Below are 26517 nucleotides of genomic sequence, written 5' to 3'. Positions count from 1 at the left end.
CAGTTGCCATATTGCTTCTGTCTCAAATAAAGTCTTCACCAGCAGAAAAGAATTGCTACATTGGGCTGTTTGCCCTCATGTTTTCTAAATATAACTCAACAGCAGTCTGGTTCCTGAAGCCATCTGCATTAATGTGGCTGGAGAAAATAAAATATCCTATTAGTCACTTAATTTTTTAAGTGAGCATAACTTGGCAAAAAATGAAAGTAATTTCATAAGGAAATATTCTTCTAAGCAAAGGCAGAGTTATCAACGTGCTACAGCAAAGGGGTTTTTGTAACAGTAGTGGTCGTGTCTGTCTCCTGTTTGTAGCACCCAACTGTGGAAGCACTTCCAAAATGTATTTTTAAGACCTGGTTTTGAGAGAGTAGTAATTATTCACTTCCTCTGTTTTCAGCCTAAAGCACTGGCTGATAGGAAAAGGGTAATGTTCTGTCTAAAGGTGACCCAGTGTAGCAGAAGGGAGGAGGTTTAAAGTGAGCAGGTGGAACTCAGGTAAGCCAGTTGTTCCACCATATCAGCACTATCAGTTTTCCATAATTACTGCTTTCATGAAAATAGTCTTTTAACTGGACACAGGCAAAATAAATTAACCAGTATTTCAGCTTGTAATGATAAATCATAATCAAACTTTTCTCATTGTTCAGACCTGCAGAGGTATTCACAGAAGGGCAAGCATTTGAAAGGAGCATTATTTTGGTTACCATCACTAAGATTTTACAGATATGCTATTCAGGATTCCTCTCCTCTACTGAAAAGGTTCTGCTGTTGTCTGGTTTTGCAAACCCAAACTGTGGGCTGCAGTTCTCCCAGGAATTTGTCTGCCTGACAGTGACACAAAGAATCCTCAGTATGATCTTTGCCTGGTGTTCCACGATTGTTGTTATTACTGTGCATTCCTTTAGTTCTGTGTGATGGTTTTTTCTGTTTGATTTTCTGGTCCATCTTACCTATACTGTTTCTTTTCTGAATTAAGGTTTGGCAATAGCAGGAGGTGCCTTCACATGATTCATTGTTAAACACCGGGAGGAAGTTTTGGTTTTGTTTTGCCTTGGGTGTTTTTAAAATTTTTGTGGGGTTTTGTCTGGGTTGTTTAGGTTGTTTGTTTTGGTTTGGGGTTTTTTTTGTTACTGGTTGTTGGTTTGGTATTTTTTTAACCCAAATATTTTTCTGTAGGTTATGATAGTGTTTATAATGGTAGGAAACATTATCTTATGAACGTGTGTGTTCTTTATAGTCAAGAATGCTGCAGTAGAGGCAGTTTGACTTACAAAATCCCTTCCTCTTTAGGCATCTGCTGGCACTTTGCAGCTTTCTCTCGGGGCTGTTCAGTCTTGCTGCACCCTTTTTTCATTTAAACTTATTTTCATTGAGATATCAATTTGACAGCTATAACAGTCTTCAGATAGAATATAAGACCTTTAGCTTTGTGTGTTATCCATAAACTTTGACTTGATTGCAGTGGCTGCATTTAAAGCCATCACTGACTGGTGCCATGCAAAAAGAGATGGTTGAGCCAGAACTTCTGTATATATGAAAGTAGTCACTCTAAAACATGGTGGAGTGGCAGCTCCAGGTAAATGCTGCCTTTTGCATTTATGACCCTTCTAATGCACACATTTCTATCTCCTCAGTGGAGATAAAGTTTCGCTGCATTTTTATCAACCAGATACTGTTTATGCAATCACTTTTCCTCTTGCATCTTCATAAACTTTCTGTTAGAAGGATGCCAGTGCATGGCCTAGAGAAGAAAATATGGCTAGAATACAGCATGCAATCCTCTGGGCTGGCAAAATAATCTGTGGTTTTAGTGCCTTGTCTGTTGGAGCATCTGGCCACTGTTATGGGGTTCCTCTCAGTTCTGCAAAAAAGCCCTCCTTGGGTTCTAGAAGCTGAACCCAAGTTCCCTTTAGCCATGTTCCTGCTTTCCATCCTGTGGAGTTTCAATGGCAAATTAAATGGGTGGTCTAGTTAGCATGAAATGTCTAATGATGATCTCCTGTCCTGTCTCCAGGCTGGCTGTAGCACAGGGGGAATCAGTAGTGTAACCCATGTTTAGTTAACTCAGAGTGGCAGGGACTGCAGTGAGAGGCTGCTGAGCGTTCCCTGGCAGTGCTCCCAGGAGAAGGGATGGACTCAGTCCCACCAGTACAGAACTGGTTGGTACCAGTTTCTCCAGGTACTGCTAGCCCAGGTTTCTGACACCTTGTTTTAACTTTTCCCTTATGCTTTCCACACCTCTATTGCTGAATGGAAACAGTGGGGGGAAAAAGTAAGATAAGAGCATTATGAAAGACTGTGAAAAACACTTTGGTGTTCCTGTGACTGCCCAGTGCTTTGAGAATGTTAATGGAGTTCCCATTCATGCTGCCTGTACGAAAGCAAATCCAGCATCAGGGAATGTGAGACCATCTGCAGTGCAAGCCAAGTATGTAGGTCAGCAAATGATAGTTATTGCTTCAAAATGGTACAAGTGAAGGATAGTGGCTGAGCCTTAGTTCTGCAGGATTATCTTAATGTTGTACTTTTTTTGTTGTTCAGTGATTTCATTTCTCTTTCAAGTTGCCGGAAGAACATAATTTTCAGCTTCAGCACCTTCCCACATGCCATTATCCTATGGCCAAGGTAACTTTATTGATCTTATTATTAATGTGGATCAGAAAGTATGATCACAACCAACTTTGTCTCTGGAGAGACATTTGCAATAAAGGATAATGTGCCTTTGATGTCTGAGAGCTATTTCTCAAAGAGAGTTTGTATTTACATTTCCATAAAGCTCCAAGTACATTTAAATCCTGTAACATAGACTTTTCCTTTAGTGCAGTCTGGGGTTGATCTCATGTGAGTAGAGGGCAAGTGAGAGGGGCCTGGAAGGCACATGTGTGTCTGCTGGGAGCCCTTTATTATGTGTGGGAGTGTATCAGGTTGTGTGAGAAATGGGGAAGGGAATGAGGAATTCAGGCCAGCGTTAATGGACATGTGAAAGTACTTGGACCAATAGAATATTTTTTGATATCAATATTATGCAGTTGCACAGTTTAGGCAAATGCTGAGTTAATTTTAGCAGATTGTCTTAAGTTGATGTACTTTTAAAAATTGAAATGAATGTGTGTAAAATGAATGTAGTTACCTGCAGTAGAGCATCCAGAAAAGTTCTTGCACTCCAAACCTCTTCTGGCATTTTGAAGTTGTCAGATAATTCCAGATTTGTACTCCTGATGATCTTGTCATTTTTACTGGGAACAGACTTGGTTTTGTCAATCTGTGCTTTTTTTCCTTGTGGCAAACACTGGGCTTCCTGGGCTTTCCAGGAATTCCTTTGTATCTCTCAGGTCTGAACTGCAGACTGAGAGCAGTGAGCAAAGGCAAACGTAGGATGTCAAAATGCTTCACCTGCAAACTCCTCTTTGGGGCACACAATCCAAACCAGGGTTTGCAATGCAATTAAAAATCACTGTCACTTCAGAGAACCTTAATTATATGAAAGAGTGGTTCGAGAAAGCTTCAGTATCTCAGTAAGTGCTTTTGGATTTAAAGTTTTCAAAGATAAATATCTGTCTAATTGAAGTGACTCACATAAGAACAGCAGACTGGTGGTGATGGACAGTTCCTCCAACCACAGCTGCCTGCCCTGATCCCCTTCTCAGCATCTCTGGCACTGGTTCAGTTCATAAACAGTCCTCATGGGAGAAGGGATTGCTTTTATTTCCACTTCATTTTCATAATATCTCGATGGAAATGTTTTCTGTTGGAATAAGAATGAAAACATTGGAGTCCAAAAACTATGAAATACTAATTTTAGAGCAGCAGCCGTTATCTTTTATGTCAATCAATGTTTTTTATCTGATGTTTAGTAGTCAGAAAAGCACTTTGTTTCTTAATTCTGCTTTTACTTTTTATGACAGCAAGTCAAGTGAACCAAGAGCTAAGGAAGTGAATGAAGTTGAATAAAATAAACTAAAATTAGTGCCATCGTTTTCTTACTATAAGCAATGTATAACTGATTCTTGATGTGATGAGAGTAAGGAGAGAGATGGCAGTTCTGTTTGCAATCTCTAGATGTTAATAATTGGGCTTAGTGACCACATCAACTGTGTTACCCTTCTGTCCTCATATCTGATTTTATCTGGACAGTTTGGAGATCAGGATTTTTTTTTGGGGTTGAATGTGGAGCTCTTCCCTGATTGGGAAATTTCACCTTTTCATCTCTGGCCATATGTTTTATTTATAAATTGGGAAATATATGGGAGGAATGAAGTCTTACTTGGTAGAGTAAGAAGAATGTGTCATTTGGGTGTACTCTACAGCAAGGCTCTTGTTCTTCATTTTATCTTTCCTGGATATTCCTTGTTTCTTACTCCTGATTTATTACCTTTGCCTAGAGAGGCTGTTAAGGATTTTCTGCTGGGAAATGAGACTTGTGATTTCATGAGCACATGTGTTTTCACATCTGCAGTGTTCTTGGGGCAGGTGAGTTCTGACACTGCTGTCTGCAGAGCTTGGGGGCTGGGGTTCCTTCTTTTGAAGTGTGTTATTCTCTTGTCTACCTGCCATGCTCTGAACCTGGTTGAATAAGCTGCATGTTGAGACAAAAGACAAAAGATTGATTTTAAAATGTGAAATATCTCTACTTTCTGCTGAGGGGAACAGTCATTTCTGGAGTGCTCTGTTGTGCACTTAATTGCACGTGTTCCTGTCAGCGAGTTTGCATCGAGGACGTTGGTTTAAAAAGTGATTTGAGTGGAGAACTGGAACCTGGTTTATAAGGTACAGATGGATGCTTAACTGAGGATCCGACAGGTGGCATCTGAGGGGTCAGCCAGAGCTGGTGACTGGTGGGTGCAGAAAGGCAGCTGTGAGGGAAAAGTGCAGAATTTGTGGGGTTTGGGGTCAAAGTCTGTGTGAAGATGCAGTTGCATGGTGTAACATTCAACTGAGATTTTTGAGGCATAGACCATTCTTTTGTTACGTGTTTGGCCAGTTCCAGCTCTGTTGGGGCTTTAATTTGGTGGGAGAGCTTTATGGGTGCTGAGCACAGGCAAGAAGGTTTGGGCAGTTACTGCTGTCAGACTGAGAACCTGAGGCAAGTGCACTTTGGGGAAAGGCATGACTGGATAACTATGGATAAAGCAGGTAATTAGAGGCAGATTTATTTTCACAGCTATTATGTATCCCAATTTAACCTGTAATATTGAGGTATTTAAATTGACACTGAAACATTTAGGTGCAGTCATTAGTAAAAGCAGCAGGGATGCAAAGAGGCATTACATTACTAGAAGGTTGGGGGTAATGAGTGCAAGTCACCTTGCTGTAAAATTCCCTGTATGGAAATGAGTGGACCTGTGCAGCGAGCCCCTTCAGCAGGTGTGAAACAAAAGAGAGCTTTAACAGGAAAAAAGAAGGTATTTAATAGAGTCTTCTGGTAAAGGGATGAAAAATTATTATGGAGGAAGAGAATAGTAATAGCAATTTTTCCAGAGTGCCTGAAGTAGAGGAACAAAACAACTATGTCACAGTAATTTTTTGGGTAGTTTATTTGCTTTTTTTTTCCCCCTGCTTTTTTTCCTACCTTTTTTCTACCTTTTTTGTTTTTTTCCTTGGGATGTGTGGAAGTAATTATTTTTGCCAAGCCTGAAGCTGAGTAGTTTAGCAGTGTTAGCTCTGGTCTGTCCCTGTTTGTTGAGAAAGGGATGCATTTGGGCAACTAATTACATTCTTCTCACTGTAATATTTTTTCTTCTCTTATGTCAAATCTTTAGGCAGCCAAAGTTGCTGCTTGTCTGGAGGAACATTTAGATTACAAAATTGAGAGGAATCAGAATGCTTCTTCCATGCTTTCAGGGGTATTAGAATGCATTGAATAGCAGTAGTTACAAATACCAAGCCTCAGATAAAAGTAAACCAATTTTTCACCTCAGTAGCAATACAGATGTTTTTCTTTCCCTCCCTTCTGCATCACCTTCTCTTCCTTACTCATTGAACAAGGTGAGAATCTCATAATTGCTTCTACCTGCATCCCTGAGAATGTTCTAGAAAATAACTGCAGTTGGGAAAACCCATTCCATTCAGGGTTTTGTTTGCTGTTTTTTAAAGCAGAGTAGCTTATGTAATAAATGCCATGAGATGGCTTATGGGAGGTCTTGCTTATAGGGCAGGAAAAGATTCAGGAAGACAAATGTCTTGTCAAGCCAAAGCAGCACCCATTGGCCACACAAGAATGGCCAAGACAGGGATTTTGGACCTCAAGAGCTGCTTGAGCACTGTTTTGGAAGGGTTTGGTTTTCAGTTTTGGGGTGTGTTTTGTTTTTCAGTGGTTCATATGGTGGGCACTTTGACTCATTCCTGAGTTGCAGTTACGTTAACAAGGATAAAAATGAGGTGACTGGCGAGTCTTTCAGCTTCCAGGCTTTGTGTGAGCATCTGGTTTTGGAAGGAACAAGAGCCTGTAATTCAGAGATTTGCATCTTCCCGCAAGGCTGCCATTAGAAGGAGACAGTAACTGAAGGACTGGATTTTTTGACTGCTGTTTTTCTGTAAATACTTGGAGAGCCCACTTGTCTCAGAATTTGGTTTGGTTTTTACTTTGCTCTAGAGATAATTGTCTTTGAAAACAGCGTTTAAAGATGTTACAGAAATAACTCACGTTTTATGAATTACTGGGAATACAACAGAGCACTTCTCTACTCACCTGCACAGATTCTCAGTGGCCAAATTATCATGTATAGGCTGTACATTAATTTCACACCTAATTTGAAGCAGAAGGAATCTGAACAGTTTTATGCACTCTGAAAAACACATCTGTATCATGAGGGAATGATGAGAACAAAGGAGGCAAGTGTCTGGGATTTAAGAGCAATTTTAGCTGAGGGAAGACATTTGGACTGGTGCTACTGCAACATCTCTCTGTTAAGGGTCTATTCTGGTTCATTATCCTGCTCAGTTTTACACTTGTAAATTCACTGGCATTGAGTTTAAGATTAAATGAACCAAATGTGGTCACGATGTGTTTTCATATGTCCTTTTCTGACTTTTTTCCCTTTGGTATGTAGTAATGCACAGGTTTATACACTTGGAGTTTTTGATAATCCCTCATTAATATATATTACCATGTTTTAAAATTAAACACTTGACATTGTCTGTACACCTTTCTTGCCTACTACACACTGCTAATGTGCTGAGATTTCTTTCTGTAGGATACCAGCAATATCACTTCAACATTTCTGCAACAATGACAGGTTTTAAGTTGTTCTTTGTGTAAGTGCTTTGGACCTTCTAAGAGGTGGAAAAATGCAAAAAAGGTGTTGTGTTCCATTTTTAGGAAAATGAGCTGGTTCTGTTCTCATCAATGCTCTGTTCTCATCAATAGAGATGTGAGTAAGAAAATAATTGTGGTAAGCTTTGCCTTAATTGTAGTCATGCAAGTAGTAACATTCTTATGGGTCTCTGAACAAAAGGATTTTCTTTTGCTCTCTCATATTATTCATTTATTTCATGTTAGCAAAGGTTTCTGCCTGGTTTGGTGTTACATGCACAAGGAATTGTTTTTAAAAAAGGCCTGAAAGGGAAAGTTGTATTTTATGGATTGATTATGACCTGAGCCATCTGAGATGGTTTGGTGAGAACCCCAGGAGGGTGCTCTGTGCACTTCTTTAGCATCTATTAAGCTCTGCCACTGTAATGCAGTATTTATCTGAAGATAATCAGGTCAGCTTTTTATGAGGCAGGCAAAAACTACCAGGAAAAATTGTACATAACGTTCTGGAAACAGAAAAGGTATCTAGACAATGGGTTTGCAATTAAAAAGAGATGTTACCAGCTGTTTTATAGATTGGTGGCTGGGGCTTTAATGTGAGCTAATTAACTTTACCTTGCATAAGGTAAATTATGCCTTCACTCTTTGGGTGCTACTACTGGAAGGCCCTTTAGGGAAACACAGACAGACCTGTAGGGTCCATTTTTAAGTCTGTCTGGTGCTGTTTGCTTTGGCTGCCACTTTACCTTAAGGGAGTGTAAGGAGGGAAATACCAAAGCTTTATCGAAACGTGCAAAGCCCAAACATGCAGCACGTGAAATTTGAGTTTATCTGCAGAGCATTAGTGGGTCATAGTGTCTGCTGAGATAAATTTTAAGTATCTAAGATTTCTGGTCAAATTCTAGTAAATCTGGGCATGTCCAGGTCTTCTCATAATATCCTTGGACCCTTCCCCCAGCAGGAAGGTATAGCTGAACTTACAGAATGTCTTGTCTGCTTTGTTCCTGAGTACAAAAGAAGTTTGTAGAAGGCAGAGGAACTTAACTGAGGTTTAATGCCCAGATCACTAGACCTGGAAGGGAGACTGCATAAAGAGAGAGGAGGATAAAAATGCCCTGGGCCTGGCCTGCTCTCCCAGATTAAAAATTAAAGAAAAATTAGAAATGACCAAGGCCGTATGTTTTGGAGGTCCTTGAGAGGACCATTTTAAGCCTTTATGTCATGTTGGCTTTACATTTATTTCCTGGTCTGAACTGGGTGGGTGCAGATGACATTTGATGATTTTACTTGATAGATCCAGTGCTTTCACTTATTGTGTAAGCTCCCTGGGAAATTACTCATAATTCAGCAATAAATTGAAGGAAAAAATAATGCAATAAATAGAGTTTTGTAAGATAAAATAGAGCTTGAAGTTTCCGAAAAGAACAATGTAAGCTATCCAGTAGCATCTAATTTTAAACATTATGGCAGTTAATTGGAGGTAGTTGGATGACAATTGTACTAAACGAAACAAATTATTGGAAGCAAGTGTATAAAAATCAACACTTCCATGAAGTTTTTCATGTATAACTCCCCTATCAGTTGCTGAAATGAACATGATTATCATTAGCAAAGTCATTTCTCCTCCCAGTGATTGTCTGTATATGTGTTTTGCTGTAAATATGCATGTGTTTCAAGCTCCCAAGTTTCAAGATATTTTTAGTTGGTAAATGTGAAACAGATCTTTTGTTATGCCTTTGTTCTCGAGTGCCTGGTGTCTGAGTTACAGGCGAGTTTAATGTTTTACTCTGTTCAGCTGGACCACAGGGGAATCCTCGCTTTAATTAGTGAATTGCTTTTCAGTTATGTTTTTCCATAAACTAATCATGGGTGAGTTTGCATTGCACTGCAGTGCTTACCCTCTCTGTCAAGTTTGTGTTGGGAAACCAGCTCTCCAGCTGTGAAGGAAGAAAACCAGCCAGTTGGCAGTACCTCCTGAAATCTGGAGCTGCTTATCCAGCACTGAAGTACCAGGCTATGAGCTGGTGCACAGACAGTTCAGTGTTCAGCTCAGAGCTCCTGATCTGTGGGACCCTGACAAGCCTGTTGGCCACATCTGCACTGCCAGCTGCAGGTCACTGGGGGAGGCACAGGAGATGCTGCTGCCCCCTGACTTGTGTGGTAGCACTGAGGAACCATCCAGAAGCACTGGGCAGACCTTCAGCAGCACCCGTTTGTGCAGCGAGAGCCAGGAGAGCACTGCTGTCACTGGGACCTCGTCCCAGGTGCCTCTGGACTCCCTGGGGGGTTCCATTTCCAGATGAAGAGTCTTTTGCACTGTCATCAAACCCTTCTTTCTTCAGCAGCATTACCAGCAGTCCCTGTTTGCCCCCGTTTCTCTGTGGGTTTGGGTGGCTGTGGCTGAGCTGCCCTTGGGCTGCAGTGCTTCTGTCACTGCTGGTTTGTGGGCTCAGGAAGGTCTGTGGGCAGGCACCAAGGCACCGACCAGCCCTGCCACCACAGTTCTCTCTTCTTTTACACCAGACTGCCCCACAGGCCATCCCAAAATTACCATCTGCCTAAGGAAAGTGGAGAACATTTCTGTAGATGCAGGCAGTTCCTGGACATGTGGAGTGACCCTCAAATCATCTGCTTTGCCCTTAGACGAGGGAGAATTTACAAGGTTTTTTCAAGGAGTTGCTTGTTCCTCTCGGTGTAGAAATGTGAAACCAAATGTGTTTAAAGTGGTGATAAAGTCATGCTTCTGAGGCTGAACAAATCCGAATTATTACTGCTTTGAGGCCCCTCCTGTGTAGGAGTGATGCAAAAGCAGTCTCCTTTCTTTGGCTACTGGAAATCTTTGAAATATGATGCCCACGTGCCCTCCATGCCCTCTTTCTTCTTGGCATACAGCATATCTCATCCTGAAGGTTGGTAGGACACCAACCCTTCGTGCTGCTGGGGTAAAACACAGCTAGTGAATGGTTGCAAAGGCCAGTAGAACATGTACCCCTCCTTTAAGGGAAATACTGCTCCATTTCTGCCAAGCTGTACTGTAGAGTAGGGCAAGTCTTACTTTCTCTATTTACCAAATGGCCATAAAAATATGTATCTAATATTATTTAAGACTTGGCTGAGGTTTCTGTGCTGGGATTAAAGGTTGCAAATGCTGCAGGGTTCTGTAGGGAGTCAGTTCAAACACCACAAGCTCAGGGCAGCACGTTGGAGTGACTGTTGCTCTGTTGCAATAGCAGGTATCAGATCAAATGATTGAACCAGCAGACCCTATTCAGTATAATAGAAATGTCATTTGTAGTAGAATTTTGTCTTTGGATTTATGTCCCTTGCTTTGCAAATAAATGGCTTAGCTGTGCCTTGGCATTTAATAGCAGCAGGGGACCATTATCCTCTAACAATGCACTATTTCACTGACATTATCTCTTCAGTAACACAGTATTGCAGAAGGAAACTGTCTAGGTGTGTTTCCTCCTATACAGAAAGCAAAATGTAAATATAGAATTTATGGTGGTTCCTGCAGCTCATTTCAGTTAATCTGCTTTTTCCCTTCACTGAGACAGGTTTGGGAGCAGGGACAGTTTTGGTGTTTCATAGACAGGAAACATTTCAGACCTGCTTGTGGTATGAACAAATGAAGAAGGGAACATTTTGGTTTTATTTTTATGATGCTTTTAGAGAGGTGGTGGTGAGGGGAACCTTGGAGCTTTAATTAGAAAACCACACAACTAATCTGGGTTTTTAGAAGATGGATTGTGGTATGTGGTTGTCTGGGTTTGTTGGCACTTTTTTGTTTGGTAGCGTGTTGGGGTTTTTTGGACTTCAGACTTGGTAAGAGCCAGGATTTGGCAGAAATGTCATTCCTCACTGCAGCAGGTCCTGAATTATGCCACGTGTTATATGATACCAACATGCCACTTTCTGCAGACGTTTACTTACCTGTTTATTTCTGTCTTTCACCGAACTCCCAAGTAATCAGTGTAAAATCATCTACTAAAAAAAAAGTCTGAGAATAAACTGCTCAGCCTGTTCCATGGCTGAAACTGTGTTTGTACCTGGAGATCCCTGTAGCGTGACCTGTGTTCTCAACCCCCAGTTTGGGTTGATCTGTTCCTGTACCTGCCTGCAATTGCAAATCTGTTTACTTTGTGGAACAAACCTGGTTCATGTCCTGTTCCTGCCACGTTCTGCCCAATGTGGGGTGTCCTGAGGCAGCTGCAGGACTTCTCTTGGAGTAAGACAGCAGTGCAGGCCATGAGGCAGGTCAGCAGTGGGCACTGAATCCATGGGGAAGGGCTGACTCTGTCCCTTGGAGGCACCAGTGAGTGCTGGCTGAGCTGGGTCTGTGTTGGAGCTGCTTGTTCATGTGTACCAATGGCACCTGTTGCTTTTAGGGCTGGTGTGTGGTTCTGCTTCATCAGACTCCTAACAGGATGGGATTTTTTAGGGTTTTTAAATGCAATTTTGAAACTTGCTCTTTAAGTTGCTTCAGATTATTGCTAGATCTCAGGACTGCTGTGCTCAGATTGACCAGGTGGACATGAAGGAACCATATCAGTGTTTCAAAAAATTACATGAAGATGGAAAAAAAATTATCTAATAAGAAATCAAAAGTAAAAAAGGTCACCTCTTTTTGTCAAGCATTTTATGTGAAGCATTGGTGTGAAGCTGTCAGTTATTTCAGTGCTCAGTTTTTATCTATCAGTGAATGTATTACCAGTACTGGGGGATTTAAGTAGGTATATTTTTCTAGACTTAACACTGTTTGGTGTAAAAAGATGCCAAAAATTTGTTAGTCTTTAAAGAAACAAGAGAACTCTCTTCTGTTACTGTTTCTAAATGTGACATTTTGAGTGTCATCTGCCACAGTTCTACATCACCGTAGGACCAAGGGGTGCTGAAGTTCAATCCTTAGGATAACCAATCTCATACCAAAGTATAATCTAACAGGGATTATCCTTTAGTGACAGTATAAAGTGCCCTTAAAATGACAAATTAATGAAATTATTGTGATCTGTGACATTTCTGATAGTGCCCTCAATTCTTGAGGTAGAAATTTAAGACACAAGTCACCGAAGTTCAGGAGACGTGAGCAAGTTTTACCCTTTTTCTTCCTTCTTAGTTTATTTCCTTTTCTTTTTTTGATTAGGGATCACAATTTGGATAATTGACTGCTGATTGTGTGATGGCACATTGTCCTAAGCAGAACATTTTTCCATAAACATTTGTTTCATAAGTAATTTTAACTAATGTCAAATACTTATGAATCATCCTCTTATCACTTACAAAAAAGAACTTTTAGTCTTCCATCTGCTTCTCCTTAATTTTCAGCTTTATTACACATGCAATTACAATTTTCCTCTTCTAAATAATTCACTACACAGTTCATTTCCCACAGAAGGTAAATGAATAAAAATTTGTTTTCTTTAGCATTGGCCTGTCTGTTTTCTGTGCCTGGCTGGCAGCCAGGAATATTAGATTTCAACATTCAGTTTTTAAAAGTGTGACTTGTGGTGTTAGTAATAGATAAATATGTATGGGGATCGTGTAAATTATCCAGTGGTTGCAATCTGAATCCCCTTTTAACCCCTTTTTTTTCCTGTTCAATTCTGAGCAGAATGGCCAATTGTACTGAACTGAGGGGAATGCTGAACGTTGCTGTTGGGCTACAAATAAGCACTCCCTGATGAGGGAGGAGTTATGTCCTGATCTTAAAATCACTGCTGATGGACAATCTACAGAATATAGAAAGCTCCTGTAAGACTGCATAACAGATTCAGAATTCATTCTGAGTAACACCAGCTCATTGAGTTGGCAGTTGATGAATTGTCATGTTCCAAAGCCATGAAAATCCATTTATTGGGTGCTAAAGTGTCATGATGTCCCTAAGAAAGATAGTTAGTAATTTAGTATTTCTGCCTGGTTTATTGGAACTTCGTTTGGGTAGGAGAAGGAGGTTAAATCCTAATTAAATCAGTGTGATGTGATCATAGAAGTTGAGGTCTGTGGTATGGTGTTATATGTTTCTGATTAAGTCATGCCTGGAGTTTTTTACATTGAAGCCTCATGATACAGCAGAGTGCAGAGAGAAATGTTTTTCTTGTTAAGAAAAGATATATCAAGAAGTTTATGGCAGTGGTTTTTTTTCTTTTTATTACCCTCGTGTTTCTTTGACTCATATTAAAGGAATCACACTCATGTAAGGATTTACAACAAACCTCTACTAGGGAATAAAAAAGATATTTACTGTTTAATTAACTGTTTAATAGTTATTTTTCTTACAAAGTATGACAACAATAAAAATAAAAAGTGAGTGAATAAGTTACTAGAAATGGAATAGGGTACATAAAGGATTTTTTTGCACCCAGATCTAGAGAAAGATGGGTCTAAATAAAATCTAGGAATCAAACAGAATCTTAAGAAGAATCTGTGTGTAAATGGCTCACGTGTATCTCCAGTTGAAGGAAGCTCAGAATTGTCACTGCCTGGATTCATAGTCCATAGAAATAATTGTTTTTCAAAGCCGGATACTGAAGAATAGCCATGATTTCACTGGGGGCAGGATTAGCAGGCTCAGGTGAAGGTTTGTGCCCAGAATCTCTGGGCCTTCATGAAAATGCAAAAATGATCTTGGGTTGGTTGGTTGGTTTGTTTTTAAGGCCTTCTCAGTATTGATTTGGTCAAGTGCTCTTTTGTAAAGCCCTGAAGGACATGCTCAGTTTTAAGCAGTTAATATTTTCCTCAGGAGAGGTCTGTCAGGAAGCACTGACTGTGGATTTGCTTTCTGTTTGTGCAAACTTTGCTGTAATTAATTTTCGATATTTTCTCCCATTTAATTCTCACAGGCTCTGAGCACATCTCCAGTTGTAAATATTCCTTGCTGAATAGCTCAGCCAAGCAGACAGGGATGTTTCAGAAGTTCCTAAATCAGCGTGAGAGCGCAGGCTCTGTGAGTGTGACCCGTTAATTGGGAGCTGCTGCAGTGAATCATGTTGTGCTGCAGGGCACTTGAGGTCTGGCTCCACTTTTTGAATGCTGAGATGAGGAGATAATTTAAGAGGAGGTACTTAATTGTAATATTTGGTGACATTAATAGCAAGTTGTCTGATACAAGAGATGAAATAATTAATTTAGGGCATTCTTGTCTCAGTGTTCACAGAAAAGCCCAGGTTGGAAAGGACCTTAAAAGATCACATGTACTTGCTTATGTCCCCTGTTCTTCTCCCTCCATCCTCACTGAGGAAAAAAACCCTCCAAATGTTGCCCCAGTTTTCCAGACAAGAGCACAAGTTGCAGTGTGAGTCTGTGTGCCTGGGTCAGCAGGCAGGGTTTGCATTCCCAGTGCTGCTGCAGCACCCCCAGACATCCAGCACGTTCTGTAGGACAGAGCAGAGCTCTGCTACAGCTAAGGGAGAAATGTCATGGCAAGTAACAAAGCAAAAAGCAAACAGTAAAGAATTTGCATTAGCATTATAAATCAGAACTTCCAATTGTATGCAAGTGGTAAGGGACAATAAAGAAGCTCCTTTGAGTAGAATCAGGGAAGACATTTTCGGGAGGAGTGTGTGAGTGATGGTTCTGAAATGCTGTTAGGAAGGTTTTTGGTCAGCATGTTAGTGGATTAGCTTAGATACTTGGATAGTAATGCCATGAGAAAATATCTATGTCTGTTTTTAACAGCAAGATCTCCTAAATAGGATTTTCAAAATCCTCTGCATGTTTATTATTCTAAATTGGTCTTTGAAAACAAGGTATATTCTCATAATGATTTTTATATTTTAAGTCAAAACAAAAACCATTTTCTAAAACAGTAGCCATCATGGGGATGTGAGACACATCTGTGTATCCTGTCTGTACTTAAATAGGTTTCTAGACATTTGGAAAGAAGGACTATTGTTATGAGGAAATAATATCAGTACTTTTCACTGGCATAATGTCCTTTTTAAGATCCTCAAACTTTAACTAATGAACTGCATCTGTTATTTATAACTGTTATCCTGGAAAGCACCATAGACGAGAGAGAACTGTGGGTAGAATCCCCATATACCAGTCTCATTTGCCAGTCAAACTTTGAGATAAATTTATACCTGAAGTTTAAATATTTTCACTGTGACTTTCAGGGAAAGATGATGATCAGAATTCAAGAATAGTGTTTAAAAGCAAAGCCCTGGAGGGACAAATCTGTGGTGTGTAATGCTGAGGGTTTGGGGCTTGCTTTCTTGCTCATGTAACGGGTGGGAGGAAAATGAGGAAGAGAGTGAGATCACTGATACTTTGGTGATAAGTGCATTACTTAAGATTTCACTTTTTCAAATTGGACAAAATCATTCCTACAAGGAAGACTTTAGAGAACTTCTACTTCATTTGGTCATGGTGGAGAATCATGACAAAGATGAGTTTCTTTAAAAAAAGATGCTAAATTTTAACTAGTGTGTAGCAACGTAAGAATATATTCTAAAGCACTTTTGTGACTCTTGAGAGAGGAACTGTGCTGTTATTTTTAAAGAATAGATGTGTCATCAATCAGCCCAGTGAGCTGATCCGTGAGTGCGTTTCATGCATGGATTAACCAGCTCCTGGCCAGGAGGTTTCCCATGGCTGGGCTGTGCTGGCCAGCTGTCAGGGAGTGTGCTCAGGCAGAAACACTGCAGCAACTCAGGAGCTCCTGGACATTCTGCTTGTCTAACACCTGCTAAAGCCATGCACTTATTGCTGTGGCTTTGCACTTATTTGCTATGGTCTAATAATGTGAGAGAAAAACCAAACCCCTGCAGCTAATGTCTTTTTGAACCTGTTATTACTAAAATATTTAACAAAATCTGCCCGGTGAAGGTACAAAATGAGTTCAGAAATCCAGTGTTACAAGTTCCTCCAGACCAGTGAAGCTGCCAGGACATGGGTCATTATTTTCAGGACAATCTCAGTGGAGTCATCACAGAGCATTTTGATTATTTGTGTCTTTGTGTGTGTGCTTGAATGGTTCAGAATGGAGATGGTTACTAATGTGTGTGCATTCAAACATACATGTATGTGACTGATGGAGCTGTGGAACTGCCTGAGGACTGGATAAGTGGGTGGAATTCAGGCTGAGGGATGGGGCTGGATTTGTCCAGTGCAGTGGCAGTTCAGCTGGGGGAGAGCAGTGAACGTCCCTGCAAGCAGCAGTGCCAAGAACTGTGAGTCCTTCCAGTCCGGTTTTAGGTTTTGAAAAAGGACAGGACACAAACACAAGTTAAAGAAGGAACTGGTTTTATTGTAGAAATACAAACATTTTGCTGAAAAAATGCACCTTTTTTTTAAATTTTGGGGAAAAAACACAATCAAGAAAAGAGGCAATTTGATATGGTTTTAATTGCAAAGTATCTTATGGACAAGTCTGTGATGATTTTATAAAACTTGCTGTGTGGGGGCTGATTCTCGGTGCTGTCCAGCCCAAACTTGAACTTCTTAAGAATTAGTTTCAAATCACCAATTTTCATTTATGTCCAGCATTGCAGCAGTAGGACTGCAAATACGTTTGACATCTCTGACTACAACAGGGAAAGGGAAGTAACAGCTCTTCCATAAACTTAGGGCTTGAAACCCCTTTGCCAAGTCATCTTATGAATGAAAACATGTTTTGTGTAAGTTTTGAAAAATGTTTGACAGTTCTGTCTCCTGCAACTTTAGTGTTGGGTTTCTGATCCATGGACTGGTTTGTTTTCCACATCTTGATCAAATTTCTGAAAGAGTTCTTAATCTCTAAGAATTGAGAGGGATAAAGTGGGAATGTATTCTTGAGACTTCTTTCTAACAGAGCATATTGACTTGGTTAATTTTGGTTGTTTCCAAAAATATAAAGATATGAGAATAATAATGCAGTTCCACATGTCAAAAAAAGCAGCAGATGCCTTGCATTCTGTTACCTGTGCAAGGGCACTGCTGCTCTTTTAAACTCCTAATCTTCCATCGGGCGTGAGGAAAAAGCAACACCCTGTTCTCATTACTCCTGAAGGTTAATGATGTGTGGGATGGCTCTAAAAATCACACAGTGGTGATTTTATATCAAACTGGAATTAAGTTGCAGTCAGTGCTAGATCAGGGTGACTATCCTGATTTTTCCTTTCTTAAGCATAGGGAGCTTCTTTCTAAATGCAAGTAGCAATTGCATTGCTAATAAAGTGTTGCTCTAAAGCATAGAGAAAGAAAGGGAAATCCTCACTATTCAAGGTCTTCAAGAGCAGGATGGATAAAGGCCTGAGCAACTTGGTCTGACCTCACAGTTCTCTTGCTTTGAGTGTGAGGTTGGACCAGAGATCTTCTAAGGCCTTTTCTAGCCTGAGTTTTTCTGGGGAAATATTGAGACAACATTGTCCCTGCAAATCTCTCCCATATTAACCTCCTATTGATTTCTAGTAGATGAAATATGCGGGTTCAGTGTGGAGGAGGAGAGATACTTTGTTGTTGAGGATATTGCATCTCTTCTTTGCTATCAAGTTTTCTGTATCTGTCAAGGAAAATACACCTTTGTAATAGAGGCACTTGTAATGGAAGTCCTCCCTGTGAGATATTCCACTAGACTTTGACTTAGCTGAACTATGAACAGTTTAAAGTATAAGTAATGCAGGTGCAATAACTATGAAACATGCAATATTTTTCCACCTGATTTTTTTTTTTTTGAAATTTTTTTTCCTGGAACATAATAATATTAATTTTTCTTTCATCTGAGTACATCACTTATTCTCTTGTAAGTGTCTCAACTAAGTATTCAAGTGTCTCAGCTAAGTATTACACTTACACTTGTAAGTGTCTCAACTAAGTAACTTCAACTCTTTGCTGAAGTGTTTGGTTGTCATGCAAATCAGACATTTTTACCATTTTCCACAGGCTTGTCATCACTATGAAAGAAATGATATGTATTTATTTTGAATTGTCCTTTACTTCAGTGCTGACAGTTCTCCACAGTGCCTGACATTTTTGAGAGGAAACAGCCTGTCCCATCCTGGGTTACAGACCATTTAAAATGCAGGGCCAGGCCTGTGTGCCACGACACTGTGGCTTTCTGTCCCCTCACACTCTGCACTGCTCGAGCTTTGTGAACTCTGGCCATGAGGTTCCAGTATTCAAGAGATCATTGGCTGGGAAGGCAGGTAAATGCAGGGGTTCTGTCTGTCCCCACAGGATGTGTGTGTGACCAGTCTGAGCTCAGCTGCAGCCTGGGGGATCACCCCCTGAGCTGGGGACGTGTCTGGGGAGATTTGTGCTCTCCAGAGTACATGGCTGCTCCCAAGGCATCAGCTTGTTACTAACGCTGGATTAATGAACCATTTTAGAGCTGCTTGGAGCTGGCAGGGCAGAGATGAAGTGTTGTGGAATCTGTGGTGACTGTTTAACAGGGGGAGCTGCTGCTGGTGCTTCCCAAGGCGCTGGAGAATGGCCTGGGAAACAACTGGCACAGAGCCTGGCCTGGAGCCCCTTCTCTTTGTGATCACATTGTCTGCACTGGGGGAAAACAAGGAGGGGGTTTGGGCTTTCCACCTACCTTGGTTTCTTTTTTTCTTTTTTTTATTTCTATTTAAAAAAGGAAAAGGAAAAAACCCATAAACAAACAAACAGCAAAAATGCCAAGAAAGCCAGCCCAGAAATGCAGTGTGGTTGGTCGTGATGTGTGAGCAAATGCTTACACAGGGACAAAGGGAAAGGACTCCAAGCTCCTTCAGAAGAAAACTCCTTTACTTTATTCTTATCCTGGAATTCCCACCTCCCTCCCCTCGCCGTTGAAGGTGTTGGACATGCAGGATTCTGGGAGCTCTTTCTGGTTTTTTGCTTTTGAGTCTCTTCTGCAAAATAATACCTTAGGCCACTGTCTGCTCTCCTCAGACTTTTCAGTTGAATCTCCAGTTCTGCATAATCACTGGTTTATTTCCCCTCTGTTTATGATTTTTTTTGTTCTTTAGTGTTTTCAGTAAGTTTTACTCTTTTGCAATGCTATTATATAATACGGGAAGCCTAGTAATAAAAGCAATATAAATATGATTTCTGTTGTAGGTGTTTACTTTTCTGAAGATCTGTAGAATTGTACAGTTGCATAGGAAATGATCTTTGAACTCTGGGAAATGGCTTGAGATACATGAGTAAAGAAGTCTTTGAAATTCAAGTATAAATAAGTGGGTTTGATACTTCTTGTGGCTTGAAATATTTTATTCTACTTCAAAGACATGACTAAAGGATAATAGCACGTAATTTTGTCTAAGGCAGAAAACTAATGTTTCCAAAACTTCTTTCAAGTGAGTATAGCTGCATTTATTCATCTTACTCTGCATTTCTGTGGTCACCTGAGACTCCTGCAGTGCTGTATCGAGGGCCTGATCCTTTCGGAAGAGAACGAGCTGAGATCCCAAGGGATGTGACTCTGGGGCAGTAGCAGGGAGGTAACAGGTTGCAGTGCAGGGTCCCTTCAATCAGTGTGCCCCTTATTGCCAAGGGACAGCACATCAGAGAGGGCTGAGGGACAGGGCAGGGACTGGGGGGACGATGAGCAGTTGGGGGCTGCTAAAAGTGCCGTGGCTCAGTGTGGGTGACTTGGCAGAAGGAAAATCGAGTGTCAGTGTCCTGTAAACCAGCTGAGGTTCCAGGAAACATCAGCTGGAAGTGCTTTATTTCCCTTCAGCGCAAGGAATGTGTTGAAGCCGTGGCATTGTCTGAATCAGTGCACAACCAGTGAATGTTGGCTGCTGGCAGGAGTGCTGAGGAGACACGAATTCACCATCCTGTCTCTGGGATCGGGCAGTTCCTTCCTGCAGCCCTCACAGAACCAGCAGTGGGAAGGTTTCTGCTGCAGTCCAGCTCTGCTGGCAGTCCTTTGGCTTTGGTGCCCAGGTCTCTGGGTTGGTCTGAGAGCTGAGGTGGGACATACACAGCCCAGCTTTGCTCTGCTGTTCAGCTGGCAAATGAGAATTGCTGGTGCCTGATTGTGGTGTAGTTGCAGCAGAATAAATGGTAACTGCTTGTTGGGATCTTTTCTTTTTGGGAAGATGATAGACTTTGGAAGATACAATTCCCATCAAGAAAACCCCCCTTGTAAGTTTTAGGGGACAGAGTTAACTACAAGTGTTCCATGGATTTGAAGCCAGTCTGGGAACAGGGACTTGACAGACTGAGGGAGTTCAGCTTGAACTCTGTGTAAGGTTCCTGATGTACATTTTTTGAAAGGGCACATGACAATTTATTTTGACACTTCTTTGGTATCACCAATTCTTTGAAGAGTTCTTTCTGCTTCTATGTGAGTCACCTTGTGGTGTGTCCAGTGTTAACAGAGTGGAGCTTTTACATTCTTGAGGGGACTGAGAATTAGGAATTGAATCTGTTGTAGTGTTTGGTTTTAAACAAAATGAGGATTGAAAGGATTGTGAATCAGCACTCAGGGAAAGACACTGCTTTTGAAATAAATACTCTGAAGGTCCTTTAGCTTGAAGTGCTTTGTTTTGTATTGTTTTATAGACCACTGACAGTGAAACACCCCGTGTGCTTTCCTTGTAGGAATGGCACATGTCACTGATAACTGCATTTGAGGCTGGGCAGGAAGAGAATTAACATTTGCTCCTTTCTTCTCAAGTATATACTAGCTTTTATAGTATTAAAATACATTTTGCAGTGTAGATGTATGCTCTTAATATTTTACGAAATGGCACTTCTAAATATGTCAGCAACAAACAGCTTCTTAAATGTACATATTAAATAAATGCAGTGTTCAGGCAAAACCTTCAGCTTTGAGCGTCTTCAGAAGGAAATTATTCCACTTTAAAATTGCTGTACTTGGAAATGTAGTAAAATACTTTTACAAGTTGGGAATAACCAGGAGACTTAAACCAAATCACAGATGAGTTCTCCATTCATTACTGATGAACAAAGATAAATAGCTTCTTCAACTCCATGCTGTTATATATTGTATTTATAAAATACAAAATGTATATTATATACTTTGTATATTATATATTCCTCCTGCTTATTTTTTAGGCCCAAGCTGATTGTTGTTTGTTTTGTTGTTTTTTTTGCTTAAGAAAACTTCTTTGAGAGCATCAGTGCAATGTGAGTCTGAATAAGAATGCCAGTGTTCAGATTTGATGCTTTTCTGCACAGTATCTTCCCTTAGGTCATTGAAATCGATGGTCATTCACTGATGCCTTGGCTATCTGCAACAATTCTGTTTATCTAAATTTAAGTTTAAACATCTCAGCTTGTTTGCATTTCCAGCAGCTAAAAGTGTTTGCAGGCAACCACCACACAGTTAACATTCAGGATAGAACTTACTCCTAAATATGGTGATACTAATGAAACTGTTGGATACTTTTTTATTCATATGGGAAATTATGCATTAGATTAACTTGGTCTCATATTTGCTGCCCTTCTGTTTGTTGTGTGAAGTAAAGAAGATGAAAACTGGGGAGATGAATTTTACCTGTTGAGGAGAGATCTTTTCTTGGATCAGGATAGAATAGGAGTAATGATCCATTTTCTGCTGCCTAAAATTTGCTCTAGACAGAATAAAAAAATTTTATTAAATTTAAATCTAGGTGAACAATGGAGTAATAATGAATGAGATAAAATTGATATTATTTGTGTTTTTACAGAAAATATAGTGTTTGCTGATTTAAATTCTAGGTTTGCTTTCAGCTTTGTCAATATTAATACAATTGTGACAGCATTTCAAGCCTCATGTGGTCAGGGCAGCTGAGGGACCTCTTTATTTCTGTGGGTACAATGTGTCTCTGCTGTACTGGAAACAGGCTGTACCTTTGCAGTTCATGTGTGCAATGGTGTACACAGACACATCATCAGGAGGTTTGGGGTTGTATTCCTTTCAGCTCATTAAAATCATCCTTTACTTCTATTTCTCTGCTGCTTTTGTGGTTGTGAGGGTTTTATAAAAATTTAGTTAAGGTGTTCTGTTTTGACCATCAGAAACTCCAGTCACATCTGAAAACTAGGGCCAACAGATGACAGATAATTTTTAGTTGGAACACCAGCTCTTTCTGGAACACAGTGTGTTTGATTTTGAACTCCAGCCTGGTGACTTGGCTTTCCTTTGAGCTATGCCAGTGCTCCAGATTTACACTTTTATGTAATTCCTTTCTATGCACTGAGCCATGCATGTTTAGTTTGCTTCCTCCTCTTCTCTTCCTTTTGCTGAGGTGTAAAGAGGGAAGCATGTTCTATATATATGCTATATATTAATACATGTGGGTTATTCCTTAGCATAGGAATAAAGTACAGCATTCCAAGCATAATGGGGGAACAATTGCTACAGCTCATCTACTTTATGTCGTGACATATTAGCATAATAAAGACTAATATGTTTTCTTAGTGCCAGTATATTTCTGAAGCTTTTCTGATGTCTGGATATGAATCAAATCCTGCAGAACAGTGATGAAGCAGAACAGCAAAACCCTTCAGATGTAGGTGGAATGTTCTTGCAAGCAGAATCTCATCCTGATCCTGGGGAGATGGGAAGGGGAAGGGATTTCAGATTGTTAAAACTGACCAGATTATAGCATAGTTACCAGGTGAATGTATTTGGTAGTACAACAGTTGGGAAGTGTTATTTGGTGTTTAGCTCCTGGTGACAGCCCAGCTTTGTCCCCGTCTGTGCCCCTGGCAGGAGGAGCAGGGGCTGTGCCAGGGGGTACAGGCTCCATCAGCACATGGAGGGGACTGCCCTTCAACCATCGCAGGCAGGAGGACTGGAGGGGCAGCATTGCCACCCAGGCCTTGTGTTGGTAAGGAAAAAAATGCCATCCCAGCAGAACATGGATTTCTCCCTGCTGCAGTGAAAACTGAAGAGGCATTTTGAAGGCTGTGTACGTGGGCTCTTCTGGGGAAAGATGCTTCAAAAACTAGGAGTGTTTCCACCGCTGAAATGCACATTTCTATAAAACCCCCAGTTTATACTGATCCATCTGAGTGCACACTGTTGTGCAGAACAGGGGGGTCAGTTAGTTTCCAGGTGCTGTGTCACTGCTCAGAGAGCTCTGCTGGAACACCAGAGTTCTCCCAGGCCTCCCTCGTGCACGTGTTCAAGGGTGGACTGTGTGCATTTTAAAGTGAATAATTACAGCAATCTCATTTATGCATTAAAAGTTAAATTAGTAAAGAAAGGAAAAATAGTTCTCTGGGTACTCAGACATTGGTATGAAAGTTATTTCTGATTTTGATATTCTTTTTCAAGAAGTTAAGGAGGATGAATCCCACCTCATTTCAGTAGTAGAAGAAAGTCAGTATGTCTGTCCAAGGCAGGGACACCTTCCACTACCCCAGGCTGCTCCAAGCCCCATCCAACCTGGCCTTGGACACTTCCAGGAGAGGGGCAGCCACAGCTTCTCTGAGCAACCTGTGCCAGGGCCTCACAGCCAGGAATTCCTTCTCAATATTCCATCCATCCCTGCCCTCTGGCAGTGGGAAGCCATTCCCTGTGTCCTGTCCCTCCATCCCTTGTCCCCAGTCTCTCCAGCTCTCCTGGAGCCCCTTTAGGCCCTGGAAGGGGCTCTCAGCTCTCCCTGGACCCCTCTCTTCTCCCCCCAGCTGTCCCCAGAGCAGAGGGGCTCCAGCCCTCTCTCTGATCATCCTCATGGCCTCCTCTGGACTCGCTCCAGCAGCTCCACAGCCTGATGTGGGGGATCCCAGCTCTGGATGCAGAACTCCAGGTGGGGTCTCAAGAGGACGGAGCAGAGAGGAAGAATTCCCCCCTGGATTTGCTGGCCACACTTTGGTGTGGGACACAGTTGGCTTTCTGGGCTGTGAGCGCACTTTGCTGGGTCATGGTGAGCTTCTCATCCTCCAACATCCCCAAGTCTTTTCCTCAGGGCTGCTCTTGATATGCTTTGTGCATTATTTGTGGAGTTTTTTTAATATAGGCTAATATATAATGAATATTCTGCCTCTGTATAAGAGTTTCTACAAAGATTACAAGCTTTGTAAGTATATTGATCTTTAAAACACCAAAAGGTCAAAGCAGCTGGGACACAGTGTCCAGCAGTGGCCTGCAGCAACACCATGCCAGTCTTATGATACTGTGAGTATTCACCAACACACTAATTGTGCTCTCAGAATTCTTCAGCCAAGTAAGCAGAGTTACTTCATCTGTAAAATTGAGTGGAAGACTGAGAGTCTTTAGCACAGGAACCTCAGAGGCTTCCCTTGGTTTCAGTGCCCAGGGGAAAGTTAACAGACTTTGAAGAGCTTTTAATTTAGAGAAGTGTTTGGGTGGTAACTGCAGCTTCAGGGACAGAAGGCCTGCTCAAAGCTCCTGAATAGAGACCTTGAGGTGAAATTTGGATCTGTGAATGTTCCTGTTTCCTAGAACTCCCAGGCTTGTAAAGTGCTGCAGAGATTTGCAGACTGTTAAATTCTACATTTTTTTCCATTTTATTTTTAAATATTGAAGTGAGACTTCCAAGTCATTCATAAAACGTGAATGCCTCATCATCTGTGTTCTCCTTGCTGTTATTAAGTATGTACAAGATGGTCAGTATTGTAAAAATAAATAAATCTACTTATGGAAATTGTGAGCAGAAGTGTTTGCCTTTAAGAACAGTTCCAGTGAGTACATGTGTGTTTGCACTGTCAGGTTTGCATATGTGTGCCATGTGTTTCAATGCCATTTTTGTTTGTTTTTGTAATCCCAGGACTATACCTTGACAATGTACTTTCAGCAAGCGTGGAGGGATAAGAGGCTGTCCTACAATGTGATCCCTCTGAACCTGACTCTGGACAACAGAGTAGCTGACCAGCTGTGGGTGCCAGACACCTATTTCCTCAATGACAAGAAGTCCTTTGTCCATGGGGTCACTGTGAAGAACAGAATGATTCGTTTGCATCCAGATGGAACCGTCCTTTATGGACTCAGGTCAGTGTGAACCATTTCTAACTCTTCTGGCTCTTAATTTAAAACCATGATTAAAAGCCTAAAAATAAACCCCATTCCTTGCCTTTCTTAATGCTATTCTTTTTATTGCTGTATTCTGTATAACCGATGATATTCCAGAAAAAAAATTAAATTAAGTATTCTAAGGACAGATAAATTTTTCTTTTTTTTTTTTTCCCAGTACAATTATGGAGATAAAATGCCATTTTTAGTACAGTTCAGACACTTGTATTAAGAACAGATAAGACTGTAAATATCATTTGAAATACTAATTCAGGATTAAAAGCCTGTTTTGGAATTGCTTCCTCAAAGGAATTGAAATAGAAAATACAAAATGAGGATTAGAGGAAAAAATGGAAAATGTATATGCTAGATGAATTGGTAGTTTAACTGATATATTTTATAAGTATTTTTGTTTAAATACTGTATTGGTTTGTATGAACCAGCTTTCTGATTTTCCCTAAGAGGTGTGACTTGAAATGCTCTTCTTGTTGTGTGTGCCTGTTTGGAGACTGGGGACTGGAGAAAGCAGCAAGAGCTTCACTCTTGAGGAGGTCTGAAAACAGGCAGATGTCTGGTTAGCAGTGTTTGTAGGAAAAACAATTACCCAGAAAGTGATTTAAAAATCTTGCTGCCAGAGGGACTGAGAACCTGGCTGGGGAGGTGACAAAACAGGGGGCAGGCACTGTTTGGGTTAACAGTGGCAAATGCAGAGCTGCTGCTTGGATTTGCCATTTGTGTCGTGTCCTGGTGTGGTTCCTGTGGGAGCAGGAGGCTTTGGCACTATGGCTTGGAGCAGGTCTGGAGTTGGTTGTTGTTCAGTGGAGCCTTGAAGCAGAGTTGTAGTTTAAAGTGAAATGTAAACCACCTTCGTACCACACATCTGTGTTACTGCAGTGAGAGAAGAATAACAGTGGATTCAGCCTAACTTTCAATTTAAGACTCTGAAATCATAATCTTTATTTTTCAGAATAAATTAGAAATAGATGAAATATTTCCTCCTTTTCATTAAACATAAATAGCAAATCAGTTTTAATATCTTTTATGAGATGTGATAAAGTGAAATGGTGTCTATTTTTTAGTTAAAGCTGTTTAATGTAATTAGAGGAAACATTATTACTGCTTGGATCCTTTATTACCCAGGGTTATTTTCTTCAATACTTTCAATCACAATATGGTATCCAAAATGGTTTTATAGTAATTCCACGTGTTTGGTTGGTTTGGGTTTTTTTCTGTTGTAGAACTTTTGCACAGCCCAAAGTTAAAGATCTTTAGACAATTTTTTTTTCCGATCAGGAAATAATTTTCTAGTCCTCTGGTATATCTAGCAATGTCATGTTTGGGATTAGTCCTGTAAGACTGCTGGGTACAT

General features: G+C 40.7%; 1 protein-coding gene across 5 annotated transcripts in view; it reads left to right on the top strand.

Annotated features, from left to right (window-relative positions):
* Positions 1–26517, top strand: part of GABRB2 (gamma-aminobutyric acid type A receptor subunit beta2) — a 116263-nt gene that overhangs the window by 16895 nt on the left and 72851 nt on the right. For all 5 annotated transcript variants that reach the window (XM_064672303.1, XM_064672304.1, XM_064672302.1 and 2 more), the window contains one exon: positions 24907–25127. In XM_064672303.1, coding sequence (XP_064528373.1) covers positions 24907–25127 — 221 coding nt within the window. The remainder of the gene's footprint in view (positions 1–24906; positions 25128–26517) is intronic.

Source organism: Pseudopipra pipra, chromosome 15, assembly GCF_036250125.1.
Source record: "Pseudopipra pipra isolate bDixPip1 chromosome 15, bDixPip1.hap1, whole genome shotgun sequence".
NCBI lineage: Eukaryota > Metazoa > Chordata > Aves > Passeriformes > Pipridae > Pseudopipra > Pseudopipra pipra.
Note: the sequence above shows the minus strand (reverse complement) of the source record. Positions and strands in the feature narration are given on the sequence as shown.